This window comes from Erinaceus europaeus, chromosome 10 (genome assembly GCF_950295315.1).
Source record: "Erinaceus europaeus chromosome 10, mEriEur2.1, whole genome shotgun sequence".
NCBI classification, from domain to species: domain Eukaryota; kingdom Metazoa; phylum Chordata; class Mammalia; order Eulipotyphla; family Erinaceidae; genus Erinaceus; species Erinaceus europaeus.
This window is the reverse complement of record NC_080171.1, coordinates 96,992,657-97,015,646: the sequence shown is the minus strand read 5'-3', so window position 1 is coordinate 97,015,646 and position 22,990 is coordinate 96,992,657. Positions and strand designations below refer to the sequence as shown.

Genomic DNA, 22,990 nt, shown 5'->3' with positions numbered 1-22,990 from the left:
TATTTTTTCATCACCTGTATTTTTGTTTTTATTTTAAAGATTTGTTGATTATAGGGAGAGGAAGAGGACCCAAACGTCACTCTGCACCCATGATGCAGGGGATTGAGCCTTATGCTTGACTGAATCTAATCATGAGTCCTCGTGCTTGAATGAGAGTCCAGGTTCTCATTCACTGTCCCACCTTCCAGGCCTCTTTTGTTTTTAATAGTTTCAAAGTAGTGGTAGGAGTCACCTCTAATCTAGTTCATGTATAACCTGGTTGACAGACCCTTGTATTTGTAGGATTTTTGTTTGTTTGTTTAACTGGAAAATGAAAACTGAACACTTTGGCCTGTTGTACATGCATTCAAAGGAGTGGTGGTTATAAAACACATAGTAGATGTGTGAGAACCTGGGTTAGAGCCCCTAGACCCCAGTGCAGGAGGGAGACTTAACAAGTAGTGGAGCAGTGCTGCCCTTATTCACTGTTCTCACGCTTTGTCAAAAAGAATAAAATGGGGCTGGGCAGTAGCACAGCAGGTTAAGCGCACATGGTGCGAAGCACAAGGATCCCATTTAAGCCCCCGGCTCACCACCTGCAGGGGGTCACTTCGCAAGTGGTGAAACAGGTCTGCAGGTGTCTATCTTTCTCTCCCCTCTTTCTTCCCCTCCTCTCTTGATTTCTCTCTGTCCTAGCCAACAACAGCAGCATCAATAACAACAAGGGCAACAAAATGGGAAAAATGGGCTCCAGGAGCAGTGGATTTGTAGTGTAGGCACCAGGCCCCAGCGATAACCCTGGAGACAAAAAAAAAAAAAAAGAATAAAATAAAATAAAATAAAAAGGGCCACTGGGAGTGTTGGAATGATGCAAGCACCAAGCCCAGTGTTAACCCTGGTGGCAGCCAACACATTGTAAACAATAAAATATTTGTAAATACCAACAGAACTTATTATCGGTGCAATCTTCCTGCCATAATATGGCTACTTAAATCAGCAGGACTGTGTGTGACTGGTTGTAGCTGAGGGCTTTGCTCCATGATAAATTACAGTTTTGACTACCTTAGAGGACTGTTCTCCTTTTGGTAGTTCTAATTTGTTCTCTCAATGGTTGAGGTTATAATATATGTGTTATTTGCATTTTATCAGCTTCTAAAGGGAAATAGTATGATAAACACTTATGTTTTGCTAATATAAATATAGGATATTAATTTAAACAGTACCTTTAACACATTTCTTTTTTTTATAAACAATTTATTTATTTGTTTGTTTATTTATTTTATAATTTATTTCTCTATTGGGGAATTAATGTTTTACATTCAACAGTAAATACAATAGTTTGTACATGCATAACATTCCCCAGATTCCTATTTAACAATACAACCCCCACTATGTCATTCATCATCTTTTGTATTTATTTTTTTTATATCTTATTTATTTATTTTCCCTCTTGTTGGCCTTGTTGTTTTTTTATTGTTGTTATAGTTGTTATTGTTGGTGTTGGTGTCATTGTTGGATAGGACAGAGAGAAATGGAGAGAGGAGGGGAAGACAGAGGGGGAGAGAAAGACAGACACCTGCAGACCTGCTTCACCACCTGTGAAGCGACTCCCCTGCAGGTGGGGAGCCGGGGGCTCGAACCGGGATCCTTACACTGGTCCCTGTGCTTTGCGCCACATGCGCTTAACCCGCTGCACCACTGCCCGACTCCCCCTTTAACACATTTCTAAGAAGATGACAAAAGTCAAGCAGTATTCTTCCTGATTATAATAAGAAAATTGACTGTGGAAGCCTGGAAAGTGGTACAGTGGATAAAGTACTGATTCCCAAACATGATGTCCTGAGTTTGATCCTCGATATCACATGTACCTGAGCAATACTTTGGTTCTCTCTCTCTCTCTCTTTCTCTCTCTCTTTCTCCTTACAGGGCTGGTGCGCTCTCTCTCTCTCTTTCCCCCCCTCCTTCCAGGGTTATCTTAGTGCTGGCACTATGAATCCACTGCTCCTGGCAGCCATTTTTCCTCATTTTATTGGCTAGAACCAAGAGAAATTGAGAGAGGAGGGGGAGACAGAGACACCTGCAGACCTCTGCCTGTGAAGCATCCCCCCCCAAGTGGGGAGCTGGAGGCTCAAACCTGGCTCCTTGCTCGGGTCCTTGTGCTTAGTACTATGTGCGCTTAACCAAGTGTGCCACTGCCCACCACCCCATAAGTATTAAAAACATTAAAATATTTTTAAAAAGAAAATAGGGGGTCCAAGCAGTGGGATACCCAGTTAGGCATACACATTACCATCTAAGAGGATCTGGGTTTGAGCCCCTGCTCCCCACCGGCATGGGGGGAACTTCATGAATGGTGAAGTGGATCTTGAGGTGTCTCTCCCTCGCTACCCCCAACCTCAATTTCTGTCTGCCCATCAAAAAAAAAAAAAAGGGAAAATTGACCGCTAGGAGTGGTGGATTTGTAGTGCAGGCACTGAGCCCCAATAACGACCCTGCTGGCAATATTAGCAAGGAAGGAAGGAGAAACGGAAAAGGAAGACAAAATAGGGGCAGGTAGTGTAGTGTACTTAGTTGAGCAAGGACCAGGTTCAAGTTCTTAGCACTGCCGCCTCCCCACCCCCCCTTGAGGAAGCATCAAGAGTAGTGCTCTTTCTCTGGCTCCCTTCTCCTCCCCTTTCGATTTCTCTTTGTCCTACCAAATTAAAAAGAAAAGGATAAAAATGTCTACTGGGAGAAATGGAATTGTTGTACAGGCACCAAACCTCAGTGATAACTTTTGTGACAAAAAAAAAAAGTGTTACCAATATTAACAAGGGCTTTCTAATATATGAGATATAATTGATTAAAGATCTGGAAGTTAGAGATATTTTTAAACTACTGCAGTTAAAATCCAGAGATCAGGTGGTCTGGGAGGTGGTGCAGTGGATAAAACACTGGACTCTCCAACCATGAGGTCCTGAGTTCAATCCCCGGCAGCACATATACTAGAGTGATGTCTGGTTCTTTCTCTCGCTGCCTATCTTTCTCATGAGTAAATAAATAAATTTTTTTTAAAAATCAAGAGGTCAGAAAGTGATGTGAACTCCACATGTTATAGTACCCAAGGATCTGGTTTGAGCCCGTCGTCCCCACCAGTAAAGAAGCTTCACAAGTGGTGAAGCAGTGCTGCAGGTATCTCTCCTTTTCTATCTCCCCCTTCTACCTTAATTTCTGTCTCTATCCTAAATAAATTAATAAACTTAAAACGTTAATCTGGAGTCAGGCAGTAGCACAGCGGGTTAAGCACAGATGGTGTAAGAATCCTGGTTCGAGCCCCCGGCTCCCCACCTGCAGGGAAGTGAAGCAGGTCTCTTTCTCTCCCCCTCTCTGTCTTCCTTTCTCTCTCCATTTCTCTCTGTCCTGTCCAACAACGATGACATCAGTAACAACAATAACTACAACAATAAAAAAAACAAGGGCAACAAAAGGGAATGAATAAATAAAAAATAAAATTAAAATTAAAATAAATTAATCAGGGAGGTTGGGCAGTAGCGCACCGAGTTAAGCACACATGGTGCAAAGCACAAGGACTGGCTTAAGGATCCTGGTTTGAGCCCCTGCCACCTCACCTGCTATGGGGGCACTTCACAAGTAGTGAAGCAGGTCTGCAGGTGTCTTTCTCTTCTCTCCTCCTCTGTCTTCTTTTCCTCTCTGGCTTATTCTTTGTCCTACCCAACAATGAGAGTAATGACAACAATATACAACAAGGGCAACAAAAGGGAAAACAATAGCCTCCAGGAGCAGTGGATTTGTAGTGCAGGCACTGAGCCCCAGCAATAACCCTGGAGGCAAAAACAAACAAACAAACAAACAAAAAAATGGGGCCAGATGGTGGTGCACTTGCTTGAGAGCACATGTTACAGTGTGTAAGAACACCTGGTTACTACCTGCAGGGGGAAAGCTTTGCAAGTAGTGAAGCAGGCCTACAGGTCTCTCCCTCTCTCTAAAGATTTATTCATAAGAAAGATAGGAGAAGGAATCAGACATAAAGGGGCTGGTGGTTGCATACCTGTTTAAGCACACACATTACAATGCACATGGACCCAGGTTCAAGCCCCTGGTCCCCACCTGCAGGGGGTAATCTTCATGATTGGTGAAGCAGGGCTGCAGGTGTCTCTCTTGTCTCCCTCTCTGCCTTTCCCTCCACTCTCAATTTCTGTCTCTATCCAGTTATATATATATAATTACTATTATTTATAATTATATATATAATAATAATAATTTTTTTGAAGAAAGAACCAGACTTCACTCTATTAAATGTGCTGCTAGGGATTAAATTTAGGACCTCATGCTTGAAAGGCCAACCTTTTATCCACTGCACCATCTCCTGGCTACCAGGTGTCTCTCTTTCTCTCTCCCTCTCTATCTCTCCCTACCCTCTGCCTGTACACCAGGTTCACTCTCTTAGTGGCCCCTTCCCTCCCCTCCCCTCCCCTCCCCCTTTAAAATTTTCCTGTTCTTTTTTGTTTTGTTTTGATAGAGTAGTGGGTCACTTCTCTTTCTCTGATTCTCTTCCTTTGTTTCTCAACTTGGTATAATATATCTTTAAAAAACTCATCTTTAAGTAAAGAATTGATGGGGTGATGGAATTATATGCAGGAACAAGAACCCTGGTTCTCCACCATCACCCCTTCCCCCCCAAAAAAGCACAACTCTTAAGTGATAGATGAGGAGATACATGAAAGAAATTGGGGGGTGAGGGGAAGGATGTCTGTAACTTTAATGATTAATGGAAATTTTGAGTTTTAAGTAGTTCCTTTTGTTTCTAGACTTTAGAATTCTCTCTACCAGGCAGTTTTATTTATATTTTATTTCTTTCATTAATATCAGCATTTGAAATCCTTTAATTGCTGTCTTCTACACTTTGCTCTCAATTTTATTAGTTTATTACAAGAATTTGTAATTGTCATATATTACCTTTCTTTTATAGTTTTATGACCTTTGTGAACTATTCAGAACTGGAGGCCAGGTTCCTGACACAAACTACATATTTATGGTATGTAAGTACTGACATAAAATGTAAAACACCTGACTTATTACATATGATTTAAAGAATTCTGTTGGGAGTTGGGTGGTAGCACAGTGGGTTAAGCACAGGTGGCACAAAGTACTACAAGGACCCGCATAAGGATCCCAGTTCGAGCTCCCGGCTCTCCACCTGTAGGGGCGTCACTTCACAGGTGGTGAAGCAGATCTGCAGGTGTCTCTCTTTTTCTTTCCCTCTGTCTTCCCCTCCTCTCTCCATTTCTCTCTGTCCTATCCAACAATGACATCAATAACAACAAAAATAACTACAGTAATAAAAATAACAAAGGCAACAAAAAGGGAATAAATATTTTTAAAAATTTTTAAAAAGACTAGTTTTTGTTAAAATCCAACTTTCAAAGAATTCAATATGTAACTTCAGCTTTGTTATTTTGGCTTTGATGTAACTTTTAAAAATATCTATTGAATCATTTTTAACTAAATTTGTTTTTTAAATTTACAGGGTGACTTTGTAGACAGAGGCTACTATAGTTTGGAGACATTCACTTACCTTCTTGCACTAAAGGCTAAATGGCCTGATCGTATTACACTTTTGCGAGGAAATCATGAGAGTAGACAGATAACGCAAGTATATGGATTTTATGGTAAGATCTTTCATTTCTCCGATTTTGAATATTGTCTTATGAGATATCTCTTTGAGATAAAAGCCACACAAGTGATTTGTAATAAAACAGTTTTTTTTTCCTATTTTTTTTTAGTAGCCTTGGAGTTTCACACATGCTTGATACCACTATCCCTGGCTCAGTTTTTTTCATCCTTTAATTTCAGATAGAAAGAGAAGTAGAGGGAGGGGGTAAATAGCATAATGGTTATGCAAACATACTCTCATGCCTGAGGCTCTAAAGTCTGAGGTTCAGTCCCCTGCACCAACAAAAGGCCAGAGCTGAACTGGTGAGAGAGAGAGAAAGAGAGAGACCACAGCACCATTCTATGGTCTGTGGAACTTGCCCCAGAACTATTGTACTCCCAGGGCCAAGATTTGCAATCTGCTGAGTGACTCGGCCTCTCCACTTCTTTTTAAAAAATACTTGATTAATTTTTTCATTCCAGGTGAAAGAGAGAGCATCATATGAGGCAGAGAGAGAGAAACCAGAGTATCACCCCAGTACATGTAATGTTCCTGTTGTACAAGTTCAATGCTATATCGTTGAGTCACTTCCCCAGCCGCACTTCTTAAATTTTTAGGTGAGACACCAGAGTGCTGTTCAACTTTGGCATATGTGATATCAGGGCTTGAACCTGAAACCTTAAACAAGCAAGTGCTGTGCTGTATTGCAGGGTTGTCTCATACTCCTTGCCCCCCCCCACTTAATTTTCCCTCTTTCTCAGTCAAATGAAAATCTTTAATAAAAAAAAAAAGTCTTATATACAAAGGAAGAACCACTCTCAACTTTTTGTAAACATCTTTTTTTTTTTTTTGCTGACGAATCCACTGCTCTTAGTGACCATTTCCCCCCTATTTAATTGGATAGGATTAAGAGGGGAGATAGGATAGACACTTGCAAACCTGTTTCACTACTTGTGGACCCCCCCTTCCACGTGGGAAGCTGGGCCTCGAACCCGGGGTCTTGCACTTCATACTATGTGTGCTTGACCACATGGTCCACTGCCCGGGCCCCTGTGTACATTTTTCTAGATTAGTATTTCAAAGTGTATTGTTTACTTTACTTCATTGGAAATACTTGGGATGCTCATTAAAAATGTTGATTATGGGGTTTCACAGAAGACCTTGTGCTGTGGTAGAACTTGATGAATGTGAGTGTTCTGCAGACTGAAGCTTGAGAACTTGTTCTGTATATGCCTGTAGGTGTGTGTTTGTATACATACCATCCTTCAATGAAAGTATGCCCTTTTTTCACTTAATATTATGGCCAGAATTTTCACTTAATTAACAGTATTTTTATAGTTGCGTTGTATTATATGGATATGTTATTTAACCTTTTAAAATTTTTTTAAAGCTCCCCTGCCTTTTAAAAAATATTTATTTATTCCCTTTTATTGCCCTTTTTTTTTTATTGCTGTAGTAGTTGTTGTTGTTGATGTCATCATTGTTGGATAGGATAGAGAGAAATGGAGAGAGGAGGGGAATTCAGAGAGGGGGAGATAAAGACAGACACCTGCAGACCTGCTTCACTGCTTGTGAAGCAACTCCCCTGCAAGTGGGGAGCCTGGGGCTTGAACCGGGATCCTTATGCTGGTCCTTGCACTTGGCGTCACATGTGCTTAACCTGCTGCGCTACTGCCCAACTCCCCCTTTTAAAATTTTTTAAAAATTATCTTTATTTGGTAGAGACAGCCAGAAGTCAAGAGGAAGGGGGAGACAGAGAGGGAAAGAGACAAGAGAGACATCTGCAGCACAGCTTCACCATTTACAAAGCTTTCTCCCTGCAGGTGGGGGCCAGGTACTCCAAACTGGGTCCTTGAGCATTGTAACATATGTGCTTAACCGGCCCCTAACCTTTTTTTTTTTTTTTCAATTTTTTTTTTTAATTTAAGAAAGGAGACATTAATAAAATCATAGAATAAGAGGGGTACAATTGCCATAATCTGCACAATTCCCATAACCTGATCTCCATATCCTATCCCCTCCCCTGATAGCCTTCCCATTCTCTATCTCTCTGTGAGTATGGATCCAGAGTCATTGTGGGTTGCAGAGGGTGGAAGGTCTGGCTTCTGTAATTGCTTCCTCGCTGAATATGGGCGTTGACTGGTGGATCCATACTCCCAGCCTGTCTCTCTCTTTCCCTAGTAGGGTGGGGCTCTGAGGAAGTGGAGCTCCAGGACACATTGGTGGGGTCGTCTGTCCAGGGAAGTCTGGTCAGCATCTTGCTGGCATCCGGAACCTGGTAGCTGAAAAGAGAGTCAACATACAAAGCCAAATAAATTGTTGAACAATCATGGACCTAAAGACTGGGATAATGCAGATGAAATGTTGGGGGGTATTCCCTGCATGCTCTAGTGTACTTCTGCTTTCAGATATATATTTTTCCCCTAGTTTATGGGCACAGGTGAACCTATGCTCTATCTCAGGGCCCTGGACTATATCTAGGTTTGGGAACTTTATTGGGGAGTGGAACACCTGGAATGGAATTAGAGAATACTATGAAAGGAAAGGTCTCACCCGAGTGATGAAGCTGAAGGGTTGTCATTCCACACCTGAAGTCTCTGGTCACAGTCTGAAGTGAAGCATGCTGGGGTGGCACTCGTTGCGTTGATTAGGTTGCGATTGGTGGATGCAATATTATTTGATTTGAATTGAGAGCAGCATGCAGAAAAGTGGGCCCCACCCTAAGGTTCCAGGACTGGGGGAAATATAGGCTCTATAGTGGAAATGTGAGGTTCCTGTTGTCTTAGGGTTCAAGAAGACAATGGATAGTTATTGTTATCATCACATTATTTGGTGATAGGGTTAACTTTGGAAAGTCCCTTTGATAGGGTTTGGGGTATAGTACCCAGCATCTTATATATAGCTGTGCTACTGGTTGCTTCTGTTCTCCCTGGTCTAGGCTTTTGAGAGAGTCAACATATCAAAGACTCAGCCTATGTATTAAAAAGACTCAGTCTGTGATTTTTTTTTTTCTTTTTTTTTTTAATTGGGGAATTAATGTTTTTCATTCAACAGTAAGTACAATGGTTTGTACATGCATAACATTCTCCAGTTTCCCATATAACATTTTTTTTAATCAGTGGACATTATTGTTTATAAGATATTGTTATCTAGGTAACTGATGAATATATATGTGTATATATGTACAAATATGAGTGCTTGTTATATATGATCTCCCAAGAAAACATGAATATCCTGTTAAATGTGTATGTGTGTGCTTGCATGCACAAGTTTGTATTTACTCTAGAGAGTGCTAGTACCTCAGGGGTTAGAACAGAACTTAATCATTTAAAGAAGATTAGCTACATCTGTAAACCTTTTATGTTTAAAAGATTTTTAAAAATGAGGCCGGGGGAGTCGGTGTAGTGCAGCACAAGGACCGGCATGAGGATTCCGGTTCAAGCCCCCGGCTTCCCACCTGCATGGGAGTCACTTCAGAAGGGGTGAAGCAGGTCTGCAGGTGTCTATCTTTCTCTTCCCCTCCTCTCTCCATTTCTCTCTTTCCTATCTAACAACAGCGACATCTGTTGTTAATGTTTCAGAGGCTCCAGCTGGCCGGGCTAGCGTCGCTGCGGTAGAGAGACTCGGGGACACACGGCTGGGCTGAGAAGCTGCAGTTTAATCTTTATTCACGAGCGGGCAAATCCCCACACCATGTGCTTCCCCATGTTTTTTCCTCTGCTGCTGCTGCTGGGACTCTGGACGTCCTTAGCATACAGGGCGGGGAGAAAGAGGGGCGTGAAACTAGCAAGGGCCAAACCATTTCTCTCAGAGGTAGGGGGAAGGGGACCAAACCAACACGAAGAATACCAACAAACATCAATAACAATCACTACAGCAATAAAAAAAAAAACAAGGGCAACAAAAGGGAAAATAAATAAATAAATATTAAAAAAAAAAAAAAAAAGAGGTCAGGGCTCAAAGCCTGTTCAAACACAAACTTGCATACCCAAAACTCCAAAAGTACAGGTTCAGTCCCTGGCACAACCTTCTGACAGGTGAGCAGTCTTTCGTGTACATGTCCTTTCCTTTCTTGTAATAAGTAAATGTGTTCTTTCTTGTAATAAGTAAATGTGTTCTTTCTTGTAATAAGTAAATGTGTTCTTATAAAATGTTTCCTTTCTTGTTATAAGTAAATGTGTTCTTATAAAATGAAGTTATAAAGTAAACTTTGAAGGAGGTAGGCAGTAGAGCTAGTAAGATTATTTTATTATTTTATTTTTTTACTTTTTCATTATAAGCAAAGTACTGCTCAGATCAGTTTTATGGTGGTGCTGGAGATTGAACCTGGGACATGGAAGTCTCAGGCATGGAAGTGTTTTTGTAAACATTTTGCTATCTCCTCAACCCAAGTGGTGGCAAACCCTGTTAAACTAACACAGTGCACGGACCTGCAGGGGGAAAGTTTCATGAGTTGACGCAGGGCTACAGGTGTCTCTCTGTCTCTCTCCCTCTCTGTCTCCCCTCCTTTCTCAATTTCTCAGTCTTTATCCAATAATAAATAAAAAAATATAAAACAAATAAGATCATTAATGTGTATTTTCCACGATACGCCACAATTAAGGCAGATATTAAGAGATTTGAGAATATTGATTTTAAATTCTTTAGCTATTTGATTTTATATATATATGTATTGGTTTTGTTTTCTCCCTTTCTGTCTCTCACCCTGTATCTGGATAAATGGAAAGGAAAGACCAAATAAACAAACAAACAAAAATTCAGCTCTGCTGTGAGCACTGGAATCTCACAGATACAAAACCCTAACAAAGCCCTGCCACCGTGTGCGCGCTCACACACACACACACACACACACACACACACACACACACACACACACACACACACACAGGGTTGAGATAGAATAGTGGGTATAGGGGCTGAGTGTTTGTACACCTGGTAGATCACATGTGCTACAATGCACAAGGACCTGGGTTAGAGCCCTCGGTCCCCACCTGCAGGAGGAAAACTGCAAGTAGTGAGCCAGTGTTGCAGGTGTGTCTCTGTCTCGCTCCCTATCACCCCCTTCCGTCTTTATTTCTGGTTGTCTCTATCCAATAAATAAATAAAGATTAAAAAACAAAAGAATAGTGGGTATGTAAAAAACATGAGCTGCAGAAGCCCTAGATTCAGTCCCTGACACCAACTTAAACTAGAGTTGAACATGCAAATAAAAATAACAGTTGTACATCTTGTCCCCCCACCAAGCTACGCTCATTTATTTTCTTAGATGGTATTTGTTAAACTTCATTTTATTTTTATTATTTATTGTTTTTTTATTTATTTTTAAATTGAGAGGGAAAGAGACTAACCAACCTGAGTACTGCTCAGCTCTGGTCTATGGTGGGCTGGGGATTGAACCTGGGACCTAAGAGGCTCAGGCATGAGAGGTTTTTGCATAACCATTATGCTATCGCCCCCTCCTGCACCATTCATGAAGCTTTCCCCCAGTAGGTAGGGATCCGGGGCTTGAACCAGTGTCCTTGTGCAAGGTAATACGTACACTTAACCAGGTACACCACCACCTGACCCCAGCTAGGCTCATTTAGGTTTTATGGCTTATTTAATTTAACAAAAGGAAACACAAGGATCAGGGAAATAACTTAATGAGAAAGCATAGGACTTGTGTGCCTTTGTCCTCAGGCTTTTAAAAAATTTTAATACTCTATGTAATTTATTGGATAGAGACAGAATTGACAGGCGAGGAGGAAAATGGAAGAGAGGCACCTGCAGCACTGCTGTACCGTTCGTAACCCCCCATGTGGGACCTGGAGGCTTGAAACCTGGGTCCTTGCTCATGGCTATGTGCGCTTAACCAGGTGCACCACTGTTTGGCCCACCTGTGGCCTCAGTTTTAATTCCCAGCATTTCATCTGACACACCTGAGTGCTATTCTGGTCTCTTTTTCATTCTACTCCCTGTCTGTCTTACACAAGTAAATCTTTTACACGAGTAAATCTTTTTTTTTTTTTTAAATAAATATTTATTTTATTTATTCCCTTTTGTTGCCCTTGTTGTTTTATTGTTGTAGTTATTATTGTTGTTGTTGTTGGATAAGACAGAGAGAAATGGAGAGAGGAGGGGAAGACAGAGGGAGAGAAAGACAGACACCTGCAGACCTGCTTCACCACCTATGAAGAGAACCCCCTGCAGGTGGGGAGCCGGGGGCTCGAATCCAGGTCCTTACACAGGTCCTTGCGCTTCACGCCACTTATGCTTAACCCACTGCGCTACCGCCCGACTCCCACGAGTAAATCTTAAACAGTCAAATATGGTGACCTGACAGGTGGTACAATGGATGAAGTGTTGAACTTTCAAGCATGAAGACTGAGTTCAGTCTTTTTCTTTTACGATTATTTATTTGTTCTTGGGGGGGGGGGGTCAGATATCATTCATGTACATGTGCTGCTGCCGGGGGTTGAATTTGGGACCTCATGCTTGAGTATCCAATGCTTTATCCTCTTCATCACCTCCCAGCGGAGTTCAGTCTCTACCTCTCTCCCTCATTTCTCATTTCTCATTAATAAACATTTAAGAAAGTTAAATACTTTTTTTTTTTGTTTTTGTTTTTAAATATCTTAGGTACCCAGGAGATGGCTCAGCAGATAAGGTGTATGCCTTACTATGTAGGCCCTGGGTTTCATCCCAGTTCCACATGGGAACACCTTGGACAGGACTAGGAATTGCCTTGGGTGGTGGAATGATCCTTTGGTATCTTTTATCTCTTCCTCTAAGTAGCTAGACACACTTTATTATGTTCTAAATGCATATCCTTTGGGCCCCCGGCTCCCCACCTGCAGGGGAGTCACTTCACAAGTGGTGAAGCAGGTCTGCAGGTGTCTTATCTTTCTCTCTCCCTGTCTTCCCCATCTCTCTCCATTTCTCTCTGTCCTATCCAACAACAAACCGATATCAACAGCAACAATCATAACCACAACAAGGTTACAACAAGGGCAACAAAAGGGGGAAAAATGGCCTCCAGGAGCATTGGATTCATAATGCAGGCACTGAGCCCCAGCAATAATCCTGGAGGCCAGAGAAAGAAAGAAAAGGAAAACAGTGCCACATTCTAAGGCTGGAGGTGCACTCACAGTTTAGACAGTTTTTTGACTGTGGAGGTTCTGCCTACTAGAACTAAATATAACCTGTTGTCCTAGTTTAAGTTTTTTTTCTACTGTCTTGATAGCTTGAAAGTTTGTTTGCATAACCATTATGCTACCTCCCCAGTCCTAAATTAAATATTAAAAAAGGGGGGAGCAGGTGGTGTATGCTAGTATGCTTTGTTTAAATTGTCAGATTCAGAACTTCATTAATGAGAACTGTTCTATCTCTTTCATAGATGAGTGCCAAACCAAATATGGAAATGCTAATGCCTGGAGATACTGTACCAAAGTTTTCGACATGCTTACTGTAGCAGCTGTAAGTTTTTAAAAAATTATTATTAGTGATTTAATATTGATTTACAAAATTATAAGATAATGGGGGTATAATTCCACACAGTTCCTCCCACCAGAGTTCAGTGTCCCCATTCCCTCCATTGGAAACTACAGCAGTTCTTCCAGGATCACAGATTTGGGTTGACTATTATTTCTATAACTTTATTCATATATATTTGCCCATTTTTTTCTTATGGTCCTGCCTTTTCTTCCTTTCTCAGTCACACCTACTACTGAGTGTCCTTCTGCGCATACCCCTCCCCGCCAAGTCCTGATGGAGTTGGAGTTCAGAGCCCTCTGCTCACCTTCCCCTAACATTTCTTCTCTGGAAGAAGATACAGATAGAGGGAAAGAGACAGACACTTGCAGCCCTGCTTCACCACTTGTGAAGCTTTTCCCCTGTAGGTGGGAGCCAGGGGCTTGAGCATGGGTCTTTGCACACTGGGATGCGTGCACTTAACTAGGTGTACCACTTCTTGGCCCCTTGAACCAAAAATTTTTTTTCTCTAATATTTATTTATTTTCCCTTTTGTTGCCCTTGTTGTTTAACATTGTTGTGGTTATTGATGTCGTTGTTGGATAGGACAGGGAGAAATGGAGAGAGGAGGGGAAGACAGAAAGTGGGAGAGAAAGACACTGCTTGTGAAGTGGCTCCCCTGCAGGTGGGGAGCCAGTGCTCGAACCGGGATCCTTACGATGGTCCTTGTGCTTTGCACCACTTGTGCTTAACCTGCTGCGCCACCGCCCGCCTCCCTGAACCAAAATTCTTTTTTTTTTTTTTAATTTACTTATTCCCTTTTGTTGCCTTTGTTGTTTCAATGTTGTAGTTATTGTTGTCGTCATTGTTGGATAGGACAGAGAGAAATGGAGAGAGGAGGGGGAGAGAGAGAGACACCTGCAGACCTGCTTCACCGCCTGTGAAGAGATTCCCCTGCAGGTGGGGAGCCGGGGCTTGAATCGGGATCCTTACACCGGTCCTTGCACTTTGCCACGTGCTTAACCCGCTGCACTACTGCCCGACTCCCACCTGAACCAAAATTCTTTATGGGGTGCAGAAGATGGAAGATCTGGTAATTGCTTCTTCGCTGGACATGGATGTTGGCAGTTCAATCCATACCCCCAGCCTGTTTCTATCTTTTTTTTTTTTTTTGCCTCCAGGGTTATTGCCGGGGCTTGGTGCCTGCATCACGAGTCCACTGATCCTGGAGATCATTTTTTCCCTTTTTGTTGCCCTTGTTGTTTTATCATTATTGTGATTATTGTTGTTGCTGCTGTCGTTGGATAGAACAGAGAGAAATCGAGAGAGACGGGGAAACAGAGAGGTAGAGAGAAAGATAGACACCTGCAGACCTTCTTCACCACCTGTGAAGCAACTCTCCTGCAGGTGGGGAGCCGGGGCCTTGAACCGGGATCCTTACGCCAGTCCTTGCGCTTTGTGCCAGTGCACTTAACCCGTTGCACTACCGCCCAACTAACTCCCTGTTTCTATCTTTTTTAGTGGGGTAAGGCTCTGGAGAGGTGAGGTTCTGGGATGCATCGGTGAGGTCATCTGCCTAGGGAGTTCAGGATGAAATCATAGTAGCATCTGCAACTTTAGCAGGACAAAATGTTCAATAAACAGGAACAAAAAAAAAATAGGACTAGAGAAGATGAGAATAGGGATTTTAGGGTGAAAAGAAGCTAGGAAGTCTATTTTAGGTATGTTCCTAAGGGGCCTTGACTTTGGTGATTTTTGCTTGAGCTTGATAGCTAACATGGAGGTGGGCTAAAAATATTGTTGGAGGGAGTTGGGTGGTATCACAGCGGGTTAAGCACACTTGGCGCAAAGCGCAAGGACTGGAGTAAGGATCGTGAGCCCCCGGCATCCCACCTGCAGGGGAGTCACTTCACAGGCGGTAAAGCAGGTCTGCAGGTGTCTATCTCTCTCTCCCCTTCTCTGTCTTCCCCTCCTCTCTCCATTTCTCTCTGTCCTATCCAACAACGAACAACATCAACAACAACAATAATAACCACAACAAGGGCAACAAAAGGGGGAAAAATGGCCTCCAGGAGCAGTGGATTCATGATGCAGGTGCTGAGCCCCAGCAATAACTCTGAAGGATATATATGTATGTATGTATATGTTTTGTCTGGGAAGTCGTATTCAGAGTTGAGAATAGGATTAGAAAGTTGGATCAAGGGTGGGTGGGTGGGGAGAATACAGGTACATGAAGGATGATAAATGACATAGTGGGGGTTGTATTGTTAAATGGGAAACTGGGGAATATTATGCATGTACAAACTATTGTATTTACTGTTGAATGTAAAACATTAATTCCCCAATAAAGAAATAAATTAAAAAAAAAAAGTTGGATCAGCGTTCCCAAACTTGAAGAAAGCAGCTGTAAGTTTTTATGAATCATTCTTTAAAATTGCCATTAGGCTTATTGCTAGGACTCAGTGCCTGCATGATTCTATTGGTCTTGGCTGCTTTTTTTCCCTTTTAGATAGAGGGTGAGAGAGAATGAGAAAGACCAAGAGAAAAGGATATACTGTAGCACTCACCATTAGTGAAACTTCCACCCTGTAGGTGCTGCTCACATATGGTAGGCAGAAGCTTAAACCCAGGTCATTGCACTTGGTAGCATATGTATTCTTTTGGGTAAACAACCTCCCTATACCCTATAAATATTTTTTAAATTATTGATTGATTGATTGATTGATTCCCTTTTGTCGCCCTTGCTGTTGTACTGTTGCAGTACATTTTCTTTAAAAAAATATGTGTTTGGGAGTTGGGCAGTAGTACAGCAGCAACAATAACTTCAGCGATAAAACAACAGGGCAACAAAAGGGACTAAATAGATAAATCAATATTGAAAATATTTTCATTTCTTTATTATTGGATAGAGACAAATTGAGAGGGGAGGGGGAAATAGAAAAAGAGATAGACATGCAGCCCAGCTTCACCACTCAGGAAGCCTTTCCCCCTACAAGTGGGGACCAAGGGCTTGAACTTGGGTCTTTGTACACTATAATGTGAGCACTTAACCAGGTGTGCCATCACCTTCCTCCCTTTTAAATATTTATTTTTTTAAGTTTTTAAAAAATATTTATTTTTGGGAGTCCAGTGGTAGCGCAACGGGCTAAGCACATGTGGCACAAATCGCAAGGACCAGCAAGGATCCCGGTTCGAGCCCCCGGCTCCCCACCTACAGGGGAGTTGCTTCACAGGTGGTGAAGCAGGTCTGCAGGTGTCTTTCTCTCCCCCTCTGTCTTCCCCTCCTCTCTCCATTTCTCTCTGTCCTATCTAACAACAACAACATCAATAACAATAACTACAACAACAATGAAAAACAAGGACAACAAAAGAGAAAATAAAATATTAAAAAAAATACTTTATTCCCTTTTTGTTGCCCTTGTTTTATTGTTGTAGTTATTATTGTTGTTACTGATGTTGTTGGATAGGACAGAGAGAAATGGAGAGAGGAGAGGAAAACAGAAGGGGAGAGAAAGATAGACACCTGTTTCACTGCAGATGGGGACTCTGGGGTTCGAACCGGCATCCTTATACCAGTCCTTGTGCTTTTTTTTTTTTTAATATTTTTTAATATTTATTTATTTACTTACTCCCTTTTGTTGCCCTTGTTTTTGTTGTAGTTATTATTGTTGTTATTGATATCGTTATTGTTGGATAGGACAGAGAGAAATGGAGAGAGGAGGGAGTCGGGCTGTAGCGCAGCGGGTTAAGCGCAGGTGGCGCAAAGCACAAGGACCGGCATAAGGATCCCGGTTCGAACCCCGGCTCCCCACCTGCAGGGGAGTCGCTTCACAAGCAGTGAAGCAGGTCTGCAGGTGTCTATCTTTCTCTCCTCCTCTCTGTCTTCCCCTCCTCTCTCCATTTCTCTCTGTCCTATCCAACAACGACAACAACAATAATAACTACAACAATAAAACAACAAGGGCAACAAAAGGGAATAAATAAATAAAATAAATATTTAAAAAAAAAAAGAAATGTAGAGAGGAGGGGAAGACAGAGAGGAGGAGAGACAGACAGACACCTGCAGACCTGCTTTACCACTTGTGAAGCGACTCCCCTGCAGGTGGGAAGCCAGGGGCTCGAACCGGGATCCTTAAGCCGGTCCTTGCGCTTCATGCCACCTGCGCTTAACCCACTGCACTACCGCCTGACTCCGCAGTCCTTGTGCTTTGTGCCACCTTCGCTAACCCGCTGCGCTACCATTCAACTCCCCCCTTTAAATATTTAATTTAGGGCTGGGGGGATAGCATAATGGTTATGCAAACAAACTCTCAAGCCTGAGGCATTGAAGATCCCAGGTTCAATTTCCAGCACTACCACCATAAGCCAGAAAGTTGTGCTCTGGTTAAAACTTAATTAATTTTAAAAAAAAAAAAAATATATATATATATATATATATAATTTATTTTAATGGGAGAGATACAAAGTGAAAAAGAGACCAGCATACTGCTCAGTTATAGCTCATGGTAGTGTTGGGAATTGAACCTGGGACTTAAAGCCTCAGGTACAAAATTCGTTTTGCATAACCATTATGCTGTCTCTCCCTAGCCACCCTATAAATCTTAAAACTTCAAGTCTTGTTCTGGGGATACAACACTGTGATAGTGCTCAGGACTTGCTGAAAATTCGTGCTTATGATCCCTGGCACCAGTCAGTGTGCAGCACTGAGAAGTGCTGTGGTCTAAAACTAAACAACTTCAAGTTTTGTTGCCCGCCACCCCCATCCCCCAATACTGCTTAATTAATTGATTTTTTTTGCATGGAGCTGGGGCCTCATGTATGGGCCATTTAACCTCTCTGGGCTACCTTTTCACTCACATACATAGAGCTACCACAGCACCAAAGTTTCCTCTAGTGCTATATATAGTACCTCCCATGTTGTTATGGGGCTTGAATCTGGACTGCAAGCATGGCAAGGCAAGTGCCGTCCGTACCTGATGAACTCTCTGGCCCACACTGTTTGATTTTATCCAATTGCCATTTCAGTTATATTGTGCTGTTAACATTTGCTGATGAATTTAGTTATGACTGAGTTTATAAGTATATGTTCAACTCTGTTATTTTTCTAACCAGTTAATAGATGAGCAGATTTTGTGTGTTCATGGTGGTTTATCTCCTGATATCAAAACACTGGATCAAATTCGAACCATTGAACGGAATCAGGAAATTCCTCATAAAGGAGCATTTTGTGATCTTGTTTGGTCAGATCCTGAAGATGTGGATACTTGGGCAATCAGTCCCCGGGGAGCAGGTTGGCTGTTTGGTGCAAAGGTCACAAATGAGGTAAAACCAACTTTTTGGAAAAATTGGTTGTTTGCTAATGGAGAGTAGAAAGGAATGTGGTAGCTATAGATATCAGACATTTAGTCTAGTTTACCCAAACTACAGTATCTATGGATGTCATTTTCTCATCTAATGTATCATATATGCTTTTAATGGCTAATTGAGTTTACACAGTGAAACCATCTTTTTCAGTGTTCATGTGATAATATATGTAAAATAACTTTCTTTTCTCTCAAATATTGTAGTTGAGAATAGAGTATTGTCAAGATACACAGCTATGTAGCTGACATATACTATAAGTTTTAGGTGCATAGCATGATTTAGTGTATGTCTTTTGTGACTAGGCAACTTTTTTGAAATTTAACTATTTTTAATTTAAAAAAAAGAGCACACACACACTTATGTATGTATAGGTGAGTTTATGTTGGAAAAATAACCCAGTATAAGGGACTCAGAGCTACTTTTTGACCCCATCAATGCAATACAACTTAGGTGAATTATCCTCTGAGTCTCTGAACAAGAGGAGAATAATTATTTTTGAGAATATTGTAGGAACCCTATTAAAACCTCTATGATAGATATTGATGACAGTATTCTTACTATTAAGCCAAAAGAAAGAAAATGTTTTACATCTGATAGCACTTAAAGAGGGCATTTCTTCCAGAAGCTTCTAACAACAACAACAACAACAAAAATATATATATATGACTACATAATTTTTCTAACTATAGAATCAGGCTAAAGTGACTGTTTACAGCTTGTTGAAAGCTCATTGGTGGTTAGTGTATTATGGGTTCTGTAGTTAAAGTAGTAAAAGAATTCTTTATTTATACAACTGATTTCATATATATGTACATATATATGTCTTAATGTGCTGGATACTTAATAAACCTTTCTAAATTACAGTTTGTTCATATCAACAACTTAAAACTCATCTGCAGAGCTCACCAACTAGTGCACGAAGGCTATAAATTTATGTTTGATGAGAAGCTGGTAACAGTATGGTCTGCTCCTAATTACTGCTATCGTTGTGGAAATATTGCTTCAATCATGGTCTTCAAAGATGTAAATACAAGAGAACCAAAGTTATTCCGGGCAGTTCCAGATTCAGAGCGTGTTATTCCTCCCAGAACAACAACGCCGTATTTCCTTTGAGGCCTTCGCCCATCCTGCTGACCCATTTTTCTGCCCTCTTCTCACCCCATCTTCCGTGTATTACCCTCTACAATATACTTTTTATTGAGCACTTTGCTGCTGAAATGCTGCCTCTTGCCTTTTTTTAATTTAAAATTATCTAAATTTATTGTTTGTTATGGTGTCTATAGCAATGTTTTTCTATCAATTTTCTCCCCCATCCCATCCTCACCTTGGACTCATTTGAGAAGACTTGAGAAATGTCTTAATACTCATACTGCTGCATGTAGCTCCTGCTTATTTACTGGTCTGGGGGAAACAAGATGTGTTTCCTTTTTTAAAAAAGGCAATTGACAGAACAGACTACACCGAAATACTCCTTTTGTGTATCATTCAGCCTTTTGTTTTAGTTTGGTAAGTTTTAAGAAATTTCAGCAGCAAAGTATTCAGTGGGCACGATGGACTGCAAATGCCTTGAGTTATGTATACCTGTCCCAACTGTTCACTTCACTGTCCTTTGTTGGATGATATTTTAAATGGATATAAAATAAATTGGTCTAAAGGGCTGCCCTCCTCGTTGTGTTTTTAAATTTTAGTTGAAAACTGCTACAGCTTCTGACTTTGTACATTAAGATAATTGTAATGCTCTTTTTTCAGATTTCTTGTATTTTTAATAAAATAATCTTAAAACACAGATAGGTTAAAGTGTTAAAAATTTTAAGAAGCTTTCATTGTTACTTTAAAGTTATTTTTTTCTTTTCTAATTGGAGTTCTTGACCCTTTGATTATTGAGTTTAAATCTTCAACTGAAATTCAGTACTATTTATTAAAAAAAAAATCACTAAACTGTGCCTATAAGACATAACTGCCATATTACTGTTTTGGTTTATATCCTCTATAGTAATAGAGAAACACTTAATACTTGTAATGCTGATGTGTTCATTTGATACCAAGTTAAGTAGAATGTGATCAATCCAGTTTACAATCTATCATGTGTGTGTGTGTGTGTATATATATATATATATACACACACATATATATATTAAGTAAAATCTATGTACTTTTCAATAAGAAATCATTCTCTTGTGTAACACCACTTTGACTTTTAGAAAGTGTTCATATTTTCATTGCAATTGAAAAGGTTGGAAAGGCAGGACTCTTGTATTTGTGAACTGTAATCTGAAGCAGTTTTTTTTTTTAAGTGTAGAAAAAAATTCATTTATTTTGTAAAGGTCTGTGATACCATGTTTCAGCTTTGTGTATATAATTTGAATATCCAAAGGGTTGTGATATCAGTTCTTCATATGCAACTGTCCAGTTAATAAGGACAAGTGTTCCAGTATTTCTTATGACTGTGGTCGTAAGATGTTAAAATTGACCATTTTCTGAAATAGTTGGTACCCCTTTACTATGATGATTAGTTCTTATCATTCCAGGAAACCTTTGTAAAGCCAGCCAATTAATACGCACTTTAGCATCTGTTCAGGTAGTTTTGAAAACCTACTTTTCCCCTTTAGGATAAGAACTTCCAGGTTACCTAAAAATGCAATAAAAACCTTTATAGTCTAAGCTTCTTGGCACATAATTTCTCATCAGGGTTTTCTTTTACTAAATGAGCACAATACTGTTTTCCTTTCCCTCCCCAATCAACCAGCTCCCTGTGTAGTTGTTAATTTTGTAGCTATGTGAAAGAAGTTGCTGTGGCATTTGCTTCACACACTTGAACTTTTGGGTCACTAACTTTGTGTTAAGACCCCACCCTAGTGTAATTCAGGGGGAAAGATATTTTTTTGTCTTACAAGGATTTGTAGCTATGAATTTTACTAATTGTAAAACACTGGATATTAACAATGCAGACATTGGTATGGTGTTTGAACAGCTCTCTGCAGTGTTTTTTTTTTCTTCCCTGTTAACGTTAATTGTATGTATGTGCTTGGTCTCCATTGCTTTTGAGTTGTACCAATAAAACCATAACCCACAGCTGTCCCTTCCCCTTTGACACTCCTTAGGTCAGATTGATGTCATTGTTTTAGTTGTCCCTGTAATGTGACTTTATTTTTAAGTATTGGTGTGCTACATTTGTCTGTCATGTTGGGCTTTGTGCCAGTATTATTCTGTCCATTCCTTAACTGCCATCTGTTTTACTTGAAAATTTTCTCTTCATCTGAATAATGACTTTTTACATGAAAAGAATAATTTCTACTATTAGATATATTAGAGCAAGAGAGAGTGAATGCATTGGACTTTGGAAGCCTAAAAGGAATATTTGGATTCCTCTAATAAGGGCTGTGTACTATATAAAGTGACCAGGTGGTGGAAGATGCAAGTCATTGACTAGTAGGCAGGAACACTTGTTACTCCCTCTGTCTAGACTGAATGTAAAATCCCTTGTGTTGTATTAATGGAGGCAATAACTATTTAACTCCTCATTTGCCTATGATATACTTGGCTTCTAATAAAAAGTGTCCTAGGTTCTAGTGAGGACTGTTTACTTTTAATTACCAGTTACTCCCTTTATTTGCCAGGTATGTTCTTGGCTAGTTTTAATAGGCTAATGCTTTTTCCTGAAAAATCTCACTAATGAAATGTGTTTATTTGTGTGTGGTCCTAAAAGTGTGGATCAAGAGCACATCTAGTGTAAAACTTGGGTCATCTCCTACTCTGTCTGGATGTCTAGAACTATTAGAAGATCTTGATGTCATAAACTCTGGGTTTTTCTTTTGAAATAAGGTTTGAAATACTGTTCAATACATTTAAGATTTGTGTGTTTTTGCTTTGTAAGCCCAGCACGAGGTTTTGGAAAATGCCTGTATTGTGAAAGCAAAGCTGAACTCTTTCTGAGCCTCTTCCCATTGTCAGAAATAGACTTGCTTTCCATCAGCTTCCAGAAAATTGTGTATCTGGAGTCAAGGAAGTTTAACAGCAAGAATCAGATTTTTAAATGTAAAATTGTTTTTTAAATGCTAATGTTTGTAAAGCGCCTTAAGTTCTTTGGATGAAAGGTGCTGTATTCTCTCAGTGTAAATTAATAAAGAGATTATAGGAAGTTTGTCAGACTAATGCATAGTCTGTAGTATGTCCTGGCAAGAAGCTAGCATTTAACATAATTTAAAAGTGCTTATTCCTTTACTTGGTTGCTCGACTAGTAAACAGAAGTGAAACTTTCTATTGTTCCACATGACTGAGCTGTGTTCTGATTCATTAAAGGCAGTATTCCAGTGCCCAGAACCTTCCTTCATGAGATGGTCACAGCTTTTCAGTTGTATTTTTAATAGTATGCAGTCCTACTGATAAAGTACACAGAAGTAAACACCAAGAAAGAAGCATTTGGAAAGTCCCTTAGCATTATGCTGAACAGGAAATGTTTGGGCCAGGTTGGTTCCTTATCCCACCCTTTTTATTTGTCAGTAAATATGTGGCTTCCTTCTCCAGCCCCCACCCCATGAGTGTAAC

At 40.5% G+C, this 22,990-nt stretch overlaps 1 protein-coding gene across 1 annotated transcript in view; it reads left to right on the top strand.

The window, feature by feature from the left end:
* Positions 1-21,106, top strand: part of PPP6C (protein phosphatase 6 catalytic subunit) — a 38,763-nt gene extending 17,657 nt beyond the window's left edge. The window contains exons 3-7 of the mRNA XM_007539985.3: positions 4,949-5,014; positions 5,507-5,648; positions 13,008-13,087; positions 18,194-18,403; positions 19,310-21,106. Of these exons, the coding sequence (XP_007540047.1) occupies positions 4,949-5,014; positions 5,507-5,648; positions 13,008-13,087; positions 18,194-18,403; positions 19,310-19,558 (747 nt within the window). The 3' untranslated portion in view covers positions 19,559-21,106. The remainder of the gene's footprint in view (positions 1-4,948; positions 5,015-5,506; positions 5,649-13,007; positions 13,088-18,193; positions 18,404-19,309) is intronic.
* Positions 21,107-22,990: the final 1,884 nt, after the last annotated feature.